Source organism: Schistocerca serialis, chromosome 2 (genome assembly GCF_023864345.2).
Source record: "Schistocerca serialis cubense isolate TAMUIC-IGC-003099 chromosome 2, iqSchSeri2.2, whole genome shotgun sequence".
Classification (NCBI taxonomy): domain Eukaryota; kingdom Metazoa; phylum Arthropoda; class Insecta; order Orthoptera; family Acrididae; genus Schistocerca; species Schistocerca serialis.
Genome location: NC_064639.1, coordinates 988,782,193 through 988,799,881, shown reverse-complemented (window position 1 = coordinate 988,799,881; position 17,689 = coordinate 988,782,193). Strand labels below are relative to the sequence as shown.

The window sequence follows — 17,689 nt, the reverse complement described above, 5'->3', positions numbered from 1 at the left end:
GAAATTCACTTGCACTGTAGAAACAATGATCAAATAGGAATGATTTTAATTTTTTATTAAATACAGTCAGGGACTTACTGTTTTTTTTTTTATTTCTGATGGCAGACTATTGTATATTTTAATGCAGTGAAGAAAGCTTTGTATATCTATGAAAGCACATAACAGGAGAGCAGAGAAATGAAAAACAGATGCTGAAAGTATGATTGTCCCTTCAAAAGCCCAATCCAAGTGATCATTCCAGCAAATGAAAACAGTTTTTCAGACAAATACTAAATTCCATTTAACACTTCCTTCCTTTCTGTTTCTGCTCAGTTTGCCTTCCATACTGGTACTGACCTTACGTGTCTTCCTACTACCTTGTGCTTGTCATTGCTTTCATACATGTTATCTATTTTCCACTGTTCTCAATTACCTCACTGTGCACCAGCTTGTCTCCTTAAGACTACATTCTTTTCATTGTTTTGCATACTGTATTTCAATGTGCTAATGGAATTTATGACATACAAAAGTGATAGACTGATTCTTGTGTAATAAGAGTAGTTAAATATTTGCTTCAGAACTTCAGAGAAACTTACAAAATGTAGATGATAAAATGAAGTTATCTCCAGTTTGACAACATCTGCAGAAATTAACTTACCATCTCTACCTTGGCAAAATCTGTAGAAATTATTACCACTAATATGACTCTGCATTAATTTACTGGTCTCTCTCAGCTTCTAACATACCTCTTCCTTCCACGCATTCCTTATCTATAATTTGATTCACTTAAGTAATGTAAGGAGTAAAGGTAAGCAACTCACTGTGTAGTTCAGGCACTTGGTAGTCGATAGAGTCATAAGCAAGACTGAAAATGTTGCTAAGCTTTTGGATGACGTCCTTCTTCAGAACTAACTGGTACCAAAAACACACACACACTCACACACACAGACCTCTGTGGCTACATTGTTCCAGCTGTGTTCATTGTTGCAACACTGCAATTTACATTTTGCTATCGCTTTACTCCACTGTTCTGCCACTTAGATCTTTACCCCTTGCGTCTTTCTTAAGAAAATAACAGATCTTCCTCCTCACCCAGAATGGTGCCCCTATTCTTATTACCCCCTGTCTAATCTTCTCTTATAATCTTCTCCCCCCACCCCCTTTTCAGTTCTGTTTTCACTTTACTTCTCTCTATAAATCTTCTTACAACTAAAATGTTACAGGGGATATTACAGTCTGTATATCATCTTGTATATAATCTTATACATGTACCTCTATGCTCCTCAAGCCAACTTTTACAGGGTGTGATGGAGAATACATCCACTACCACTATTATTTACCCCTTCCCTGTTCCATTTCTGGGAAGAACAACTTTCTACAAGCTCCACATCAGTTCTAGTTTTTCTTATGTTCTAGCTGCCATCAGTTCTGAAGCACCATCACTTTTCTCCTGCTCCCAGGATTGCCCACTTTTGGGATCATTTCAAATTCTGGTTTATCACCTTACCAGAAACATTGTGTTAAAGTAAAATCCCTTTTTTGCACTTGTAGATTGATGTAATATATGTTTTTACAGGATCATTGAAAAAAATGGAGGGAAAGCACCTTTAACTTACCACCAGTTTCAAAATATAGTGGCTTCCATGGACTCACCACCTCCAGCTGAACCCAGTATCACACCAGCATGTGTGAAAGATAAATTTACCCCTATTTCTGATGACCATGATGAACGATTTGGTGTTCCTACCTTAGAGGAATTAGGTAACATTGTTATTAAAGTTTTAATTGTTACAGTAAATTGGCTAAGTACCTTAAATGTGTTTTTTTCTTTACTCTGCAGAATTGGCATGCAAGTTGTAATGAAGGCACTGCACAATGGATATATACATAATCTTTTACGTGTGTGTGTGTGTGTGTGTGTGTGTGTGTGTGTGTGTGTGTGTGTGTGTGTGTGTGTGCATGGAAAGGGGGGGTTAGCTCCAGTATTTCTTCTTCCCATTGTCTCAACTTAGTCATCCCTAAACTGATAAGAAAGAGACTTATCTTTTCGATCTTCTCGTATGTTGAATGCCAGTAAAACTTTTTTTGTTTAGACCTCTTTTACATTTCTAGTTAAGAATATGATAGAATATGTGTGTGGTGTTTTTAATGTTCAAACATGTATTTGAGGCCTTTGCATTTTTCAAGTGTTAGTTTGTTCTTTGTGTTGGAATGTTTGGATCATGATGCATGAATGGTTTGCTAGATTTTCAGTCATGTAAAACTGTTGCTATCCCTATTAATGAACTATTCATTATGAAAGCAAGGATTGAATATTAACAACATATGCAACAAAGAAGAGCACTGCAGGGAGATAACTTGGACATTACTGACTGGCACACAAATTAAAAACATTATTGAACCAATACCAGAGAAAGAAAGTTGCTACTCACCATATAGCAGAGACGCTGAGTCGCGACGGGCACAACAAAAAGATTCACACAATTGTAGCTTTCAGCCATAAAGGCCTTTGTCAGCAGTAGACACTCATACACACACACACACACACACACACACACACACACACCCACACACACACACTCATGCAAACGCAACTTGCACACACGTCTGCACTCAGAGAGCTGAAACCACACTGCGAGCAGCAGCATTAGTGCATGATGGGAGTGGCGACTGAGTAGGGGTAAGGAGGTGGCTGGGGTGGGAAGGGGGAGGGACAGTATGGTGGGAGTAGCGGACAGTGAAGTGTTGCAGTTTAGATGGAGGGCAGGAGAGAATGTGTGGAGGGGGGAGGTGGTAAGTAGCGGAAAGGAGAGAAATAAAAAGAAATTAAAAGACTGGGTGTGCCGGTGAAATGACGGCTGTGTAATGTTGGAATGGGAACAGAGAGGGGGCTGGATGGGTGAGGACAGTGACTAATGAAGGTTGAGGCCAGGAGGGTTACGGGAATGTAGGATGTATTGCAGGAAAAGTTCACACCCGTGCAATTCAGAAAAGCTGCTGTTGGTGGGAAGGATCCATATGGCACAGGCTGTGAAGCAGTCATTGAGATGAGGGATATCATGTTCCAAACATAATATCCCTCATCTCAATGTTCCAAACATGATATCCCTCATCTCAATGACTGCTTCACAGCCTGTGCCATATGGATCCTTCCAAACAACACCAGCTTTTCTGAATTGCACAGGTGGGAACTTTCCCTGAAATACATCCTACATTCCCGTGACCCTCCTGGCCTCAACCTTCATTAGTCACTGTCCTTACCCATCCAGCCCCCTCCCTGTTCCCATTCCAACACTACACAGTCGTCATTTCACCGCCACACCGTCTTTTAATTTCTTTTTATTTCTCTCCTTTCCGCTACTTACCACTTCCCCCCTCCGCACATTCACTCCTGCCCTCCATCTAAACTGCAACACTTCACTGTCCGCTACTCCCACCATACTATCCCTCCCCCTCCCCGCCCGAGCCACCTCCTTACCCCTACCCAGTCACCACTCCCATCATGCACTGGTGCTGCTGCTCGCAGTGTGGTTTCAGCTCTCTGAGTGCAGACGTGTGTGCAAGTTGCGTTTGCATGAGTGTGTGTGTGCATGTGGGTATGTGTGTCCACTGCTGACAAAGGTCTTTATGCCAAAAGCTACAATTGTGTGAATCTTTTTGTTGTGCCTATCGCGGCTCAGCATCTCCGCTATATGGCGAGTAGCAACTTTCCTTCTCTGGTATTGTCACATTTCATCCTGGATTTTCCATTGTTTGACATTATTGAACCAGATTTTTAAAAAGTAACTGAGTCATTAAAAAAAATAAATGAAACAAGAAAGAAGAGGATTAGGATGCGTAGACATTACTGAAACCTATTCAGATGCTAGTCAGAAGGTAATTGGAAATGTTTGGCTGTAACAAGGACTAGCTGCTGAGATTAAGATTCCAGACTAATGCCTTTAATGGACAACAGATACTTTCAAGATGTGAAGTAAAACAATTACATTGTTGTGCACAATCTTTCTACGACTGACCTAGTCAGGTTTATCAGGTACTGCAAGTGTGGTCTTAGGATTTAATACTTCTGTTCATTGCATGAAAAGTAGCAATATTCACTGTAAACAAATTTATGTTGCTACAAATGTTGATAACTGTTGTATGAAAATGATAAGCTATAAGCAGAAGCTTTTTAATGAAACTAATTGAGACGGAAGCAACCATTTTTTAACAGTTTGTTATGTGCACAACTAATTTATGGGAGTTTAACAACAGTTAATTATTAATGCCATCTTTAAAAACAATTTGTCTTCGATAGTGTATAAGCTGGTCCATTTCACACCTATGAAGATTCTCTTTCATGAAGTGATGTATGGAACATGAAGTATGGACAAATGGATGAATGAATGAATGAATTAATTAACCATGCTCAGTACCTCAGTTTCTACGAGAGTGCTTGGAGTCGAGCAGTAGGAAATTCTAAAGCAATTGCTCTCATTGTGTGATGAAGACAACTAAATCAGCTATCAAAATATTGTGGAATCAACTGGAATCTTCAACATGGCTAGACAAGCAAATATACAGGGTAACTTTTGAATGTGTTAAGGAAAATTTAATTCCATACAGATAACGCTGAAAGGAATTGAAAAATTATATACCGCAGTTCACACACACTAACATTTACATTTGTTGTTTTTCTGTAGCTTGAAAGCAACAAGTTGGATCAATGGAAAACTAAATATTTTGTTTCTAAAATGAGCATAATATAAAGAGTTTGTGAAACTCATTCATGTAAATGAACCACATTGGTTGCATGATACAAGAAAACTTTCAGTAATGATCCAAGTGAAAGAGTGTCACAACTGTGGAAACTTTTATTACTGCATGACACAGCCAGAAGAACTACTTTCTGAGTGCCATGAATGAATGTGGCATACTTTTCCTTATGTGTATTTGTTACATATTGTCAACTCATCCAAGAAGTGTCCTACACAGCTGCTTGTTACAGTAACATCACCCTGGTGCCTGATGTGACCACAGGCAGTTTCTGAAGGTTGTTCCTATAAACAAAAAGCTTTGATATTAATTATTGGCTAAACCATAGGACAAACAGAAACTGGAAGAGGAATATTTTTTTGCAAATTAAGTGCACTTCTACAAGTGACACTCCTGTATGCATCAAAAAGTCACCCTGGAAAGGAATATCAACAATATTATGAAAAGGATAGATTGCTACTCACCCTAAAGATGACATGTTAAGTTGCAGATAGTCACAACAAAAAGCCTGTTAGACACTGAGCTTTCGACCAAAGCCTTCTCCGGAAAGCAAACCACAAGTAAGCACATCGCATGCCTGCATAACCACTACCTCTGGCCACTCGGGGCGGATCTGTCTGAAGCGGCCAGAGACATCAGTCATATCTGCATGAGGTGTGCTTGTTTGTGTGAATGTGTATGTGTTTCCCTTTCTGAAGAAGGCTTTGGCTGAAAGCTTAATGTGTAACAGTCTTTTGGGTGTACCTGTCTGCAGCTCAGTGTGTCATCATTATGGTGAGTAGCAGTCGATCCTTTTCACAATATTGTTAAAAAGTCACCCCCGTATATTTTCTAGAGTAAGCATTGTCGAAAGAATTTAAGATGTTGTAGACCTGTTTCTGAGGATTTTGTAGTAGCTTCGGGCTATTGCATGGGACTCTATGAAGTGAATCATGGCAGTGAATATGGAGACGCACTTACCTTGAGGAATGGTACCTACAAGTATGGATGGAGATGTGCAAGTAAGTAGTTCTGGGTCATGAGACCCCAAATGGTGGAAGTGTCACTGTTTCCTTGCCCGTGACTCCATTCTGCTTCTCTCTTTATAGTGTCAAGACAAAGTGAAGAGCTCCCTTGCCTGGCCTCTAGATTTGAGGAGTGAGCTGGTAGGAGTAGAAGACCATTAGTCTGTTAAAAGGGGTGGCACGCCCCCCCCCCCCTCCCCCCCCACTTTTCCTCCTTTTTATACCTGGGATAATCCTTCCTTCCTAAGGGATGGATTAGGATGGAATAACAATGACTACACTTGTTCAGTACTATGGTTTACAAGTGATGAGTGTGCAGCAATCTTGACTCAGCTGTGGGTAAGTGTGACCAACTGGGAATTTAGTTCCACAGATTTTTCAGCAACATAGTGCCACATGGGAGTTTTATCGCTGCTGACTGACAGTTAAAGGTGTTCTTTATTTGAGGGTCATTCCCCATTTGTGGTTATATTTTTTCAAAATGTTTTCTAGATTTGGTGTACAGAGCAGTTTGTGGATAACCCTATGTTTTCCATCACCAGTTTATCGTAGCCTTGGTACATCTTGGGACTGCTGGGAAACCATAGAAAAAGAGGGAGAGGGCAGTATTTCAACATGGAATTTCTTGCTTATTGATTTGATGTATTACTCTTTTTTGTTTTATTTATTCTTATTCGCTTCTTTGTTGGGAGGTTGGTAGAGGAAACATTAATGATTCCATTAGAAGTTAGTATTCATGCAATATAATGGATGTTAATTAGTCACTTTGAGCATTAAATTTGTTGTGCATTGTGGGAAAATTATTCCATGCAGATATCACACATCATTTTTAGAAAACTTACAAAATCTGCTATGATACAAAGTGGTGTTACAGTACTCATTTAAATGCAAGAACTGTTTTTGTTTCCCAGTTGGAAACTTGAAGGTACAATGTAAATTTTATATTTATTATAATAATTTAGTGGAGATGTTGAGTTACAGGCAGGCACAACAAAAACAAGTGAACTTTTGGCCAAAAAGGCCTTCTTGTAAAGAAGACAAAATGCATATATGTGTGTGTGTGTGTGTGTGTGTGTGTGTGTGTGTGTGTGAATGGTTTGTCTATTTTAGAAGAATTACTTTTGGACAAAAGATCACATGTTTGGCAGTCTTTTTGTTGCACCTGTCTGTGACTCAACATCTCACCAAGCAGGGTAGCGCAGTGGTTAGCACATTGGACTTGATTTTGGGAGGACAGTAGTTCAAACCTGCATCCAGCCATCCTGATTTAGGTTTTCCGTGATTTCCCTAAATCACTTAAGGCAATTTCCAGGATGGTTCCTTCAAAAGGGCACAGCTGCTTTCCTTCTCCATCCTTCCCTAATCTGAGCTTGTGCTCCATCTCTTATGGCCTCATTGTCAATGGCACATTAAACACTAATCTCCTCTTTCCTTTCTCCTCAACATCTCCACTATATGGTGAGCAACAATCTGTCCTTTTCATAATATCATCAGTAATCCATCCTGGATTTTATATTGTTTGTCGTAATAATGTATTTTACACTATTAATTATTTCTTTTTTTCTATATTAGGTTTTGATACTGATGGCTTGATGCCTCCTGTGTGGCAGGGAGGAGAATCTGAGGCACTTGCGAGGCTGGAAAGGCACCTCGAAAGAAAGGCATGGGTGGCATCCTTTGGAAGACCTAGAATGACATCACAGTCATTGCTTGCCAGTCAGACAGGTCTCAGTCCGTATTTAAGATTTGGCTGTTTGTCTACGAGGCTTTTCTATTACCAGCTTACTGATCTTTACAAAAAGGTAAGCACATAGTGGTACTTCCAATTTCTACAGTTATTATTTGTTGTTGGTTATAGCTTCTGAGTAGGGCTTTTTTATTCTAATTGCTTAATCAGGGCTCTGTTGACAGTGTTTTTGTCATATTATATATGATTTGAACTGAGAAATTGTTTTAACCATTAGCTAACTGACATATTAGCTGATAGTTAAATGTGAACTCAGAGTCAAATGCAAAATACTTTTTATAACAATTGTGCAAAAAATTGGATAGTTATTTCAGTGTGCATTCTTTCATAACTTTTTTAAATATTTTCTCACAGATGTTATTGTTTATTCAATGTGTTCCAGATAAAAAAGGCATGCCCGCCTCTTTCTTTACATGGACAGCTGTTATGGCGGGAATTTTTTTACTGTGCAGCAACAAAAAATCCATATTTTGATAAAATGTATGGAAACCCAATATGTGTACAAATTCCATGGGACAGGAATCCAGAAGCACTTGCCAAGTGGGCCACAGTAAGCATTGTTTTACTATTTATTTGCCTTTCTGTACATTTGTAAATCTACATTGGAGTTTCTTTCCAAATGTGTGGTACCATACCTTCTTTAGATTAATATGTCATCATATTTATCATCTGCAAATGTGAGCCCATTTGTGAATGACTTTGTACCCTGAAAGTACCTACAATATGCTGTGCTTATAGATCTTATGAGGGGTCTTAGTAGGGAGTAAAATCATAAATTTCCTGTGGCTTATAGGTGAAAAAGCATGGCAAAGCAGAATGCAGAATATGTTGAGTGAGATCAAGATTACAAGAAGCCTGGCTAAATGATTAAAAGTACTAATTATCTCATGGACAATAAGATGGGTTACCATGTTTTTTCTGCACTGGCAAACTTCACGAATGACTAAACCTATGGGTAACCTCACAAGGATATGGTCAGACGTGTCATGTCAACCTATTCAATTTCTTTCCCACTGTTAACTACCTTGCAAAATTGCTCTCTACAAAATTTCAGCTGCCAACATGAACTGTAAGTTATCAATAGTAATTATGAAGTAAGACACTTTTTGCGTTGTTTCCACACTTGAAACTGCCTGGTGTACAACCCTGAATTTTCTCACTGCACAATGCAGCATTCATTTGCATCTGCTTTCTTTGGTTTTTGAGCCAAGTGCTGAAACTCTACCTAAAGGTGATCAAAACATAATGTAATATTTACAAAGAAAAAAAACTTACCTTTTATCAATAAAATGTTTTTTCTTCCAAATTGGTAATGAGCATACACAACTTCAGAGCACTTCTTATATCACTGCTGAATGGGTTGCTGGAAATGAACAGTTCACTTGTTGTTCAACAAACAATATTTGATATGTCTTGGGTGTAGACAATCTTTAAAATGCCAGCCAAGTAAAATACAAATTCATGAAAGCACAAGTCTACCATTCAATAACCATTAAGAGTACAGATGTTATAAAAACCTTTAAAAATAAAATCACATATCATACAAAATGTCTTCATACAAAGTGTAGCATCACATTTGTATGCCCTCACCATCAGCTGCTCAACTAATGACGAGTCACTGTTACAAAGGATAACTATCAAAACATGCCAGAAGAGGGCCTGGTTGTATGATAGCAGTGGTGTTAAAAGCATTCATAGAGATAAGTGAGCAAATTGATACCAAAACAGTACTTGAAAATTATAAAGAAAATATGGATGGAGACCTAAATGTAAAATTAAATGCAATAATTCAAATTGTACCTATAAAAATACAATTATACAAGGGATATCGGGAAAGTAGTGTTACAAGATTTTTCAAACGTACACAAATGCATGTATTTCAATGAAACATATTGGAGCAGTAGCATAGGTATTACATCATCTTTTCACATAATCACCATTCATGCTTTTTGCCAACTGCAGGATGAGCTTCTTATTTCCTGCTTTGTAAATATCTCCCACCAACTCTACTTTGATTTGCACCTCCTCATTGTGGGAAAAGTATTTTCCACCCACATATTCCTTCAATTTAGGAAATAAATGATAGTTGCTAGGTGTAAGTTAGGTGCAAGACCAGGACTGTGATTGGAGTGGTTTAAAAGATTTCAATGAAATGAAATCAGCAACTCTTAAGTTGCTTGACTGGAAGGCTGCCAAACATTTTCATGAAGGAGGCAGACTCCCTTCATCAGCATTTCACACTGTTTTTTGTGTATGGCTCTGCAGAGTTTCTTAATGGTCTCACCATATCATGCAGAGTTGACTGTTTCACCTCTTGGGAAGAATTTGACATGCAGAACCCCTTTTCTGTCCCATAGAATGGTAGCCATTACTTTTTGAACTGATTGCTGACTTCTGAAGTTTTTTTGTTGAAGGGGATTGAGTGTAGCACCACTGCTTTGATTGCTGCTTGTTCTCTGAGATATGTTAGTGAACTCATGTTTCTTCCCACATCACTATGGAGCTGAGAAAAGTCTCATTGTCACTTGCAAAATGACCAAGAAACTCTCACGAATATCCTAGACTTTGTTGACTTTGTGTTCTGCAGTAAGCATGTTCGGAACTCATCGCTCACAGAGCTCATGATATTCTAGTCGATCAATCACGACTCCATGAAAAACGGTTCAAGAAACTTCAGGACACAGTTCATGCAGGTCATCAGTGATCATGTGGTGATCAAAACAAATATGCTTTTCACATTTTGCACCCGTTCATTATTCACCATGGTCGGGCATCTACTTCTCTCTTCATCATGAATTTCTGTTCTTCCAGGAAAGTGAAATGCTGTACCCATTTGGTCACATGTTGCCATGACATAATACCCTCCCCACTCACTGACACAAAATTGTGATGAATCACCGTGGCACTCATGCATTTCGCATTCAAGTAGCATATTACAGAACACATTTAGCATTTGGTGGGACTCATTTTTAACCATCACCACAGTGAGAATCAGAATGCTCTTGATGACCCTTATCATACATTCATTTCAGTGTACTCTACCATACACAACAGTGGCACCAACTATGAAAAATTCAGTTCCCTGGTAGAGCAAAGGGCCTTGTAACCTTACTTTCTGGTTATCCGTAATATATTGTATAATTCATTTGATGGGCAGTGGGGAAGGGGATGAAAGGAGAACAGGAGGGGGAGGGCAGGAGAATCATAGTGGAATTCATAAGGGTAAGGACCAATAACATAAAAAAAAGTGCATACTCATGAGAGGGTATGAGGAGAAGGGGACATATCAGGGATGGGGAGAAGCATCTTTATTAAAATTAATGTAGCCACTGCACCAATATAAACAATGAAATATCAAGTAATTTAGGAATTTACAAGCAATACATGGATTACAAATGTCATTAAACATCATTGCACCATTGAAGCAAAATATAATACACAAACTAAAAAGTATTTATAAATTTGTTTACAAATTTTGATAGTTACTGTTTATAATGGCTACAAACAAATACTCATCATACGTTGTTGCACCTGCTCTATAGCTATCTGTATCGCAGAGGCACACAAGTCATCCCACGTCATCATTGTTCATGGTTTGTGGGGACAGCGTATATAACAATAAGTATTAATATCCATTGTAAGAGAATATGCAGGAACTTCTGATGTTTCTTAACAAAACATCTCTGATCACAATCATGAATCCTGAAGCTGATGAAATACATTCACATCTCCCAGACCATAATACAAAATACAAAATATCTTCCTGTTAAAAGAAGTGTCCTATAGTGAAATACAATTTACAGCAACCTGCCTGACTACATAAAACTGGAGAAAAATGAAATCCTTTTTAAAAACAGTCTAAAGTTATTTCTGCTGAACTACAGTTTTTAATTTGTAATTGACTGCCCTGTCAGATGAAATGGAAATTCATGATGTAGAATTCTGGTAGGCCTACTTTGTATCGTGCTTGTGTGTGTGTGTGTGTGTGTGTGTGTGTGTGTGTGTGTGTATTCAGATCAAAGTGGAGAAATGCTTGAAGACTATGACCATCATTATCTTATTTATGTGCTCTTTCACTGTAGGCTACAGTGCTTCTTCTGTATCTAATAAGATTGCTTATATTCTATCCAGGATGACACATTATTGGAAAAACTGCAAGCAAATATATTTTGTCATGTGCTACAAAATAATATTGCAAAATAAGTTAACATCACATCGTTGTTACACTTTTGTGAAATAATTATTACTTAATATTTCAGGGCCAAACAGGTTATCCGTGGATTGATGCTATAATGATCCAGTTGCGTGAAGAAGGTTGGATACATTATTTAGCTAGGCATGCTGTGGCGTGTTTCCTTACACGAGGAGATTTGTGGATTTCATGGGAAGAAGGCATGAAGGTATGTATTTCAAAACAATAGTTGTTATAACTGATGTTCAGTTCAGTGAGAAAAAGAGGGCATAAAAATTGGATTTATAGAGGAAAAATTGTTTAGAATGTGAGATAAAACTCACGTTTTCACTGAATTTCTTAATGAATTACTTAATAGGTCAGTGCTGTTTCATTCATGTAATATCTATTGGTCATTAAATTCAATAAATTCTTCCCACCAACAGATGAGAACACAGGGACAAAAAAGGCACCACTGAAAGCAGTTTCATTGGAATTACTGTGACAGGCATTGCATATTTCACCAGTAGACATCAGTTTTGCCAAATCAATTGTAAAAGACATCACAAAAATCATTAGGTTACTCAAAAGGAGTCTTTCTTCTGGCTATGGTAGTACTTCAGTTGTTGTTGTGGTCTTCAGTCCTGAGACTGGTTTGATGCAGCTCTCCATGCTACTCTATCCTGTGCAAGCTTCTTCACCTCCCAATACGTACTGCAGCCTACATCCTTCTGAATCTGTTTAGTGTATTCATCTCTTGGTCTCCCTCTACGATTTTTACCCTCCACGCTGCCCTCCAATACTTAATTGGTGATCCCTTGATGCCTCAGAGCATGTCCAACCAACCGATCCCTTCTTCTTGTCAAGTTGTGCCACAAACTCCTCTTCTCCCCTATCCTATTCAATACCTCCTCATTAGTTATGTGATCTACCCATTTAATCTTCAGCATTCTTTAGTAGCACCACATTTCAAAAGCTTCTATTCTCTTCTTGTCCAAACTATTTATCGTCCATGTTTCACTTCCATCACTTAAATCTATACTCGATGTTAATAAATTTCTCTTCTTCAGAAACGCTTTCCGTGCCATTGCCAGTCTACATTTTATATCCTCTCTACTTCGACCATCATCAGTTATTTTGCTCCCCAAATACCAAAACTCCTTTACTACTTTAAGTGTCTCATTTCCTAATCTAATTCCCTCAGCATCACCCGATTTAATTTGACTACATTCCATTATCCTCGTTTTGCTTTTGTTGATGTTCATCTTATATCCTCCTTTCAAGACACTGTCCATTCCGTTCAACTGCTCTTCCAAGTCCTTTGCTGTCTCTGACAGAATTACAATGTCATCGGCGAACCTTAAAGTTTTTATTTCTTCTCCATGGATTTTAATACCTACTCCGAATTTTTCTTTTGTTTCCTTTACTGCTTGCTCAATATACAGATTGGATAACATCGGGGAGAGACTACAGCCCTGTCTCACTCCCTTCCCAACCGCTGCTTCCCTTTCATGTCTCTCGACTCTTATAACTGCCATCTGGTTTCTGACAAATTGTAGATAGCCTTTCGCTCCCTGTAGTTTACCCCTGCCACCTTCAGAATTTGAAAGAGAGTGTTCTAGTCAACATTGTCAAAAGCTTTCTCCAAGCCTACAAATGCTAGAAACATAGGTTTGCCTTTTCTTAATCTAGCTTCTAAGATAAGTCTTAGGGTCAGTATTGCCTCACGTATTCCCATATTTCTACAGAATCCAAACTGATCTTCCCTGAGGTCGGCTTCTACCAGTTTTTCCATTCGTCTGTAAATAATTCACGTTAGTATTTTGCAGCTGTGACTTATTAAACTGATAGTTCGGTAATTTTCACATCTGTCAATGCCTGCTATCTTTGGGATTGGAATTATTATATTCTTCTTGAAGTCTCAGGGTATATCGCCTGTCTCATACATTTTGCTCACCAGATGGTAGAATTTTGTCAGGACTGGCTCTCCCAAGGCTGTCAGTAGTTCTAATGGAAGGTTGGCTACTCCTGGGGCCTTGTTTCGTCTTAGGTCTTTCAGTGCTCTATCAAATTCTTCACCCAGTATAATATCTCCCATTTCATCTTCATCTACCTCCTCTTCCATTTCCATAATATTGTCCTCAAGTACATCGCCCTTGTATAGTCCCACTATATACTCCTTCCACCTTTCTGATTTCCCTTCTTTGCTTAGAAATGGATTTCCATCTGAGCTCTTGATATTAATACAAGTGGTTCTCTTTTCTCCAAAGGTTTTTTTAATTTTCCTGTAGGCAGTATCTATCTTACCCCTAGTGAGATAAGCCTCTACATCCTTACATTTGTCCTCTAGCCATCCCTGCTGAGCCATTTTGCACTTCCTGTCGATCTCATTTTTGAGACATTTGTATTCCTTTTTGCCTGCTTCATTTACTGCATTTTTATATTTTCTCCTTTCATCAATTAAATTCAATATTTCTTCTGTCGCCCAAGGATTTCTACTAGCCCTCGTCTTTTTACGTACTTGATCCTCTGCTGCCTTCACTACTTCATCCCTCAAAGCTACCCATTCTTCTTCTACTGTATTTCTTTCCCCCATTCTTGTCAATAATTCCCTTATGCTCTTCCTGAAACTCTGTACAACCTCTGGTTTAGTCAGTTTATCCAGGTCCCATCTCCTTAAATTCCCACCTTTTTGCAGTTTCTTCAGTTTTAATCTACAGCTCATAACCAATAGATTGTGGTCAGAGTCCACATCTGCCCCTGGAAATGTCTCACAATTTAAAACCTGGTTCCTAAATCTCTGTCGTACCATTATATAATCTATCTGAAACCTGGCAGTATCTCCAGGCTTCTTCCATGTATACAACCTCCTTTTATGATTCTTGAACCAAGTGTTAGCTATAAGTTGTGCTCTGTGCAAAATTCTATCAGGCGGCTTCCTCTTTCATTTCTTCCCCCCCAATCCATATTCACCTACTATGTTTCCTTCTCTTCCTTTTCCTACTATCGAATCCAGTCACCCATGACTATTAAATTTTCAACTCCTTTCACTGTCTGAATAATTCCTTTTATTGCATCATACATTTCTTCAATTTTTTCGTCATCTGCAGAGCTAGTTGGCATATAGACTTGTACTAGTGTCATAGGCATGGGCTTCATTTCTATCTTGGCCACAATAATGTTGTTTGTAGTAGCTTACCCGAACTCCCATTTTTTTATTCATTATTAAACCTACTCCTGCATTACACCTATTTGATTTTGTATTTATAACCCTGTATTCACCTGACCAAAAGTCTTGTTCCTCCTGCCACCGAACTTCGCTAGTTCCCACTATATCTAACTTTAACCTATCCATTTCCCTTTTTAAATTTTCTAACCTACTTGCCCGATTAAGGGATCTGACATTCCACACTCCGATGCGTAGAACGCCAGTTTTCTTTCTTCTGATAACGATGTCCTCCTGAGTAGTCCCCACCCGGAGATCCGAATGGGGGACTATTTTACTTCCGGAATATTTTACCCAAGAGGACGCCATCATCATTTATCCATACAGTAAAGCTGCATGCTTCAGTTAAATAATTAAAATATTGTGCTAACTTGGTTGTGCCACCCTTGAGTTCTGCTTTGAAACTAGTTGATGAATTGATGTACCTTTTCTGAAACTCTGGACAGAATCGTATCTTAACAAGGGAAAATGAAGCTTCACATTAACATATGGTACCACCACTGTAACCTTTGGTGCTTGGTCCACTCCTGTTCTTGCCATATGTAAATGACTTATCTGGGATATCAGAGGATTCTGAAAAAAATATTTTGTTTGTTGAAGGCACATATTATTCAATTAAAAAATAAATAAATAAATAAATTTACTGGTTCAAGAAATAAACATCAATAGGCATACACTAGATGAGGCTCCATATGTGAAGTTCCTAAGCCTATAAATACACTCCTGGAAATGGAAAAAAGAACACATTGACACCGGTGTGTCAGACCCACCATACTTGCTCCGGACACTGCGAGAGGGCTGTACAAGCAATGATCACACGCACGGCACAGCGGACACACCAGGAACCGCGGTGTTGGCCATCGAATGGCGCTAGCTGCGCTGCATTTGTGCACCGCCGCCGTCAGTGTCAGCCAGTTTGCCGTGGCATATGGAGCTCCATCGCAGTCTTTAACATTGGTAGCATGCCGCGACAGCGTGGACGTGAACCGTATGTGCAGTTGACGGACTTTGAGCCAGGGCGTATAGTGGGCATGCGGGAGGCCGGGTGGACGTACCGCCGAATTGCTCAACACGTGGGGCGTGAGGTCTCCACAGTACATCGATGTTGTCGCCAGTGGTCGGCGGAAGGTGCACGTGCCTGTCGACCTGGGACTGGACCGCAGCGACGCACGGATGCACGCCAAGACCGTAGGATCCTACGCAGTGCCGTAGGGGACCGCACCGCCACTTCCCAGCAAATTAGGGACACTGTTGCTCCTGGGGTATCGGCGAGGACCATTCGCAACCGTCTCCATGAAGCTGGGCTACGGTCCCGCACACCGTTAGGCCGTCTTCCGCTCAGGCCCCAACATCGTGCGGCCCGCCTCCAGTGGTGTCGCGACAGGCGTGAATGGAGGGATGAATGGAGACGTGTCATCTTCGGCGATGAGAGTCGCTTCTGCCTTGGTGCCAATGATGGTCGTATGCGTGTTTGGCGCCGTGCAGGTGAGCGCCACAATCAGGACTTCATACGACCGAGGCACACAGGGCCAACACCCGGCATCATGGTGTGGGGATCGATCTCCTACACTGGCTGTACACCACTGGTGATCGTCGAGGGGACACTGAATAGTGCACGGTACATCCAAACCGTCATCGAACCCATCGTTCTACCATTCCTAGACCGGCAAGGGAACTTGTTGTACCAACAGGACAATGCACGTCCGCATGTATCCCGTGCCACCCAACGTGCTCTAGAAGGTGTAAGTCAACTACCCTGGCCAGCAAGATCTCCGGATCTGTCCCCCATTGAGCATGTTTGGGACTGGATGAAGCGTCGTCTCACGCGGTCTGCACGTCCAGCACGAACGCTGGTCCAACTGAGGCGCCAGGTGGAAATGGCATGGCAAGCCATTCCACAGGACTACATCCAGCATCTCTACGATCGTCTCCATGGGAGAATAGCAGCCTGCATTGCTGCGAAAGGTGGATATACACTGTACTAGTGCCGACATTGTGCATGCTCTGTTGCCTGTGTCTATGTGCCTGTGGTTCTGTCAGTGTGATCATGTGATGTATCTGACCCCAGGAATGTGTCAATCAAGTTTCTCCAACCTGGGACAATGAATTCACGGTGTTCTTATTTCAATTTCCAGGAGTGTATATGATATCTCTCATAGCTGCGACATATGTAACGTTCTTGTATTTATTTTTCTAGAATTCTTTATTATCAGTTAGGTGCACACAATAGCATTTTTTCTCTGTTGCCATCTCATTTTCATTTGCCTTGAAATAAAAGAAAAGCGGGAGAGGCAGATGTTATTTGTCTTCCCCTAGGAGTTGTGAAACTGAGCAGATGCAAAGAAAGGTGCACCCAAATTTTTGTAACAGGTTTGGTAAAATAAATGGTGCATCACGAAATAGGTTGATGTGGACTAAGTTATTCACTAAACTAATTAATCATTCTACATTTACGTTTACTGAAAAGAAGAAAGAGAGAATATGGATGCAAAGCAAACACAAGATTTCTTCCACCAGTCACAAAGAAGCAGCAGCAAAAAATTATTTGAGAGCCTGCAGATAGATAATAAACTGAGATGGCACAAACAAAGGGATAAATCAAACAATGGAAAATCCAGGATGGAATGTAACAATACCAGAGAAGGAAAGTTGTTACTCACCATATAGCGGAGATGCTGAGTCACGATAGGCACAATATAAAGAGTCACACAGTTAAAGCTTTCGGCCATTAAGGCCTTTGTCAGCATTAGACACAACTACACACACACACACACACACACACACACACACATAAATGCAACTTGCAC

The 17,689-nt window shown here is 39.9% G+C and overlaps 1 protein-coding gene across 7 annotated transcripts in view; it reads left to right on the top strand.

Moving 5' to 3' along the window:
- LOC126458418 (cryptochrome-1-like) overlaps positions 1 to 17,689 on the top strand; it is a 187,777-nt gene that overhangs the window by 105,232 nt on the left and 64,856 nt on the right. For all 7 annotated transcript variants that reach the window (XR_007585633.1, XM_050095449.1, XM_050095450.1 and 4 more), the window contains exons 4-7: positions 1,556 to 1,740; positions 7,311 to 7,540; positions 7,868 to 8,035; positions 11,745 to 11,885. Coding sequence is in view for 6 of the 7 variants with exons in the window: in XM_050095449.1 (XP_049951406.1) it covers positions 1,556 to 1,740; positions 7,311 to 7,540; positions 7,868 to 8,035; positions 11,745 to 11,885 (724 nt within the window). In the remaining variant the exon portion in view is untranslated. The remainder of the gene's footprint in view (positions 1 to 1,555; positions 1,741 to 7,310; positions 7,541 to 7,867; positions 8,036 to 11,744; positions 11,886 to 17,689) is intronic.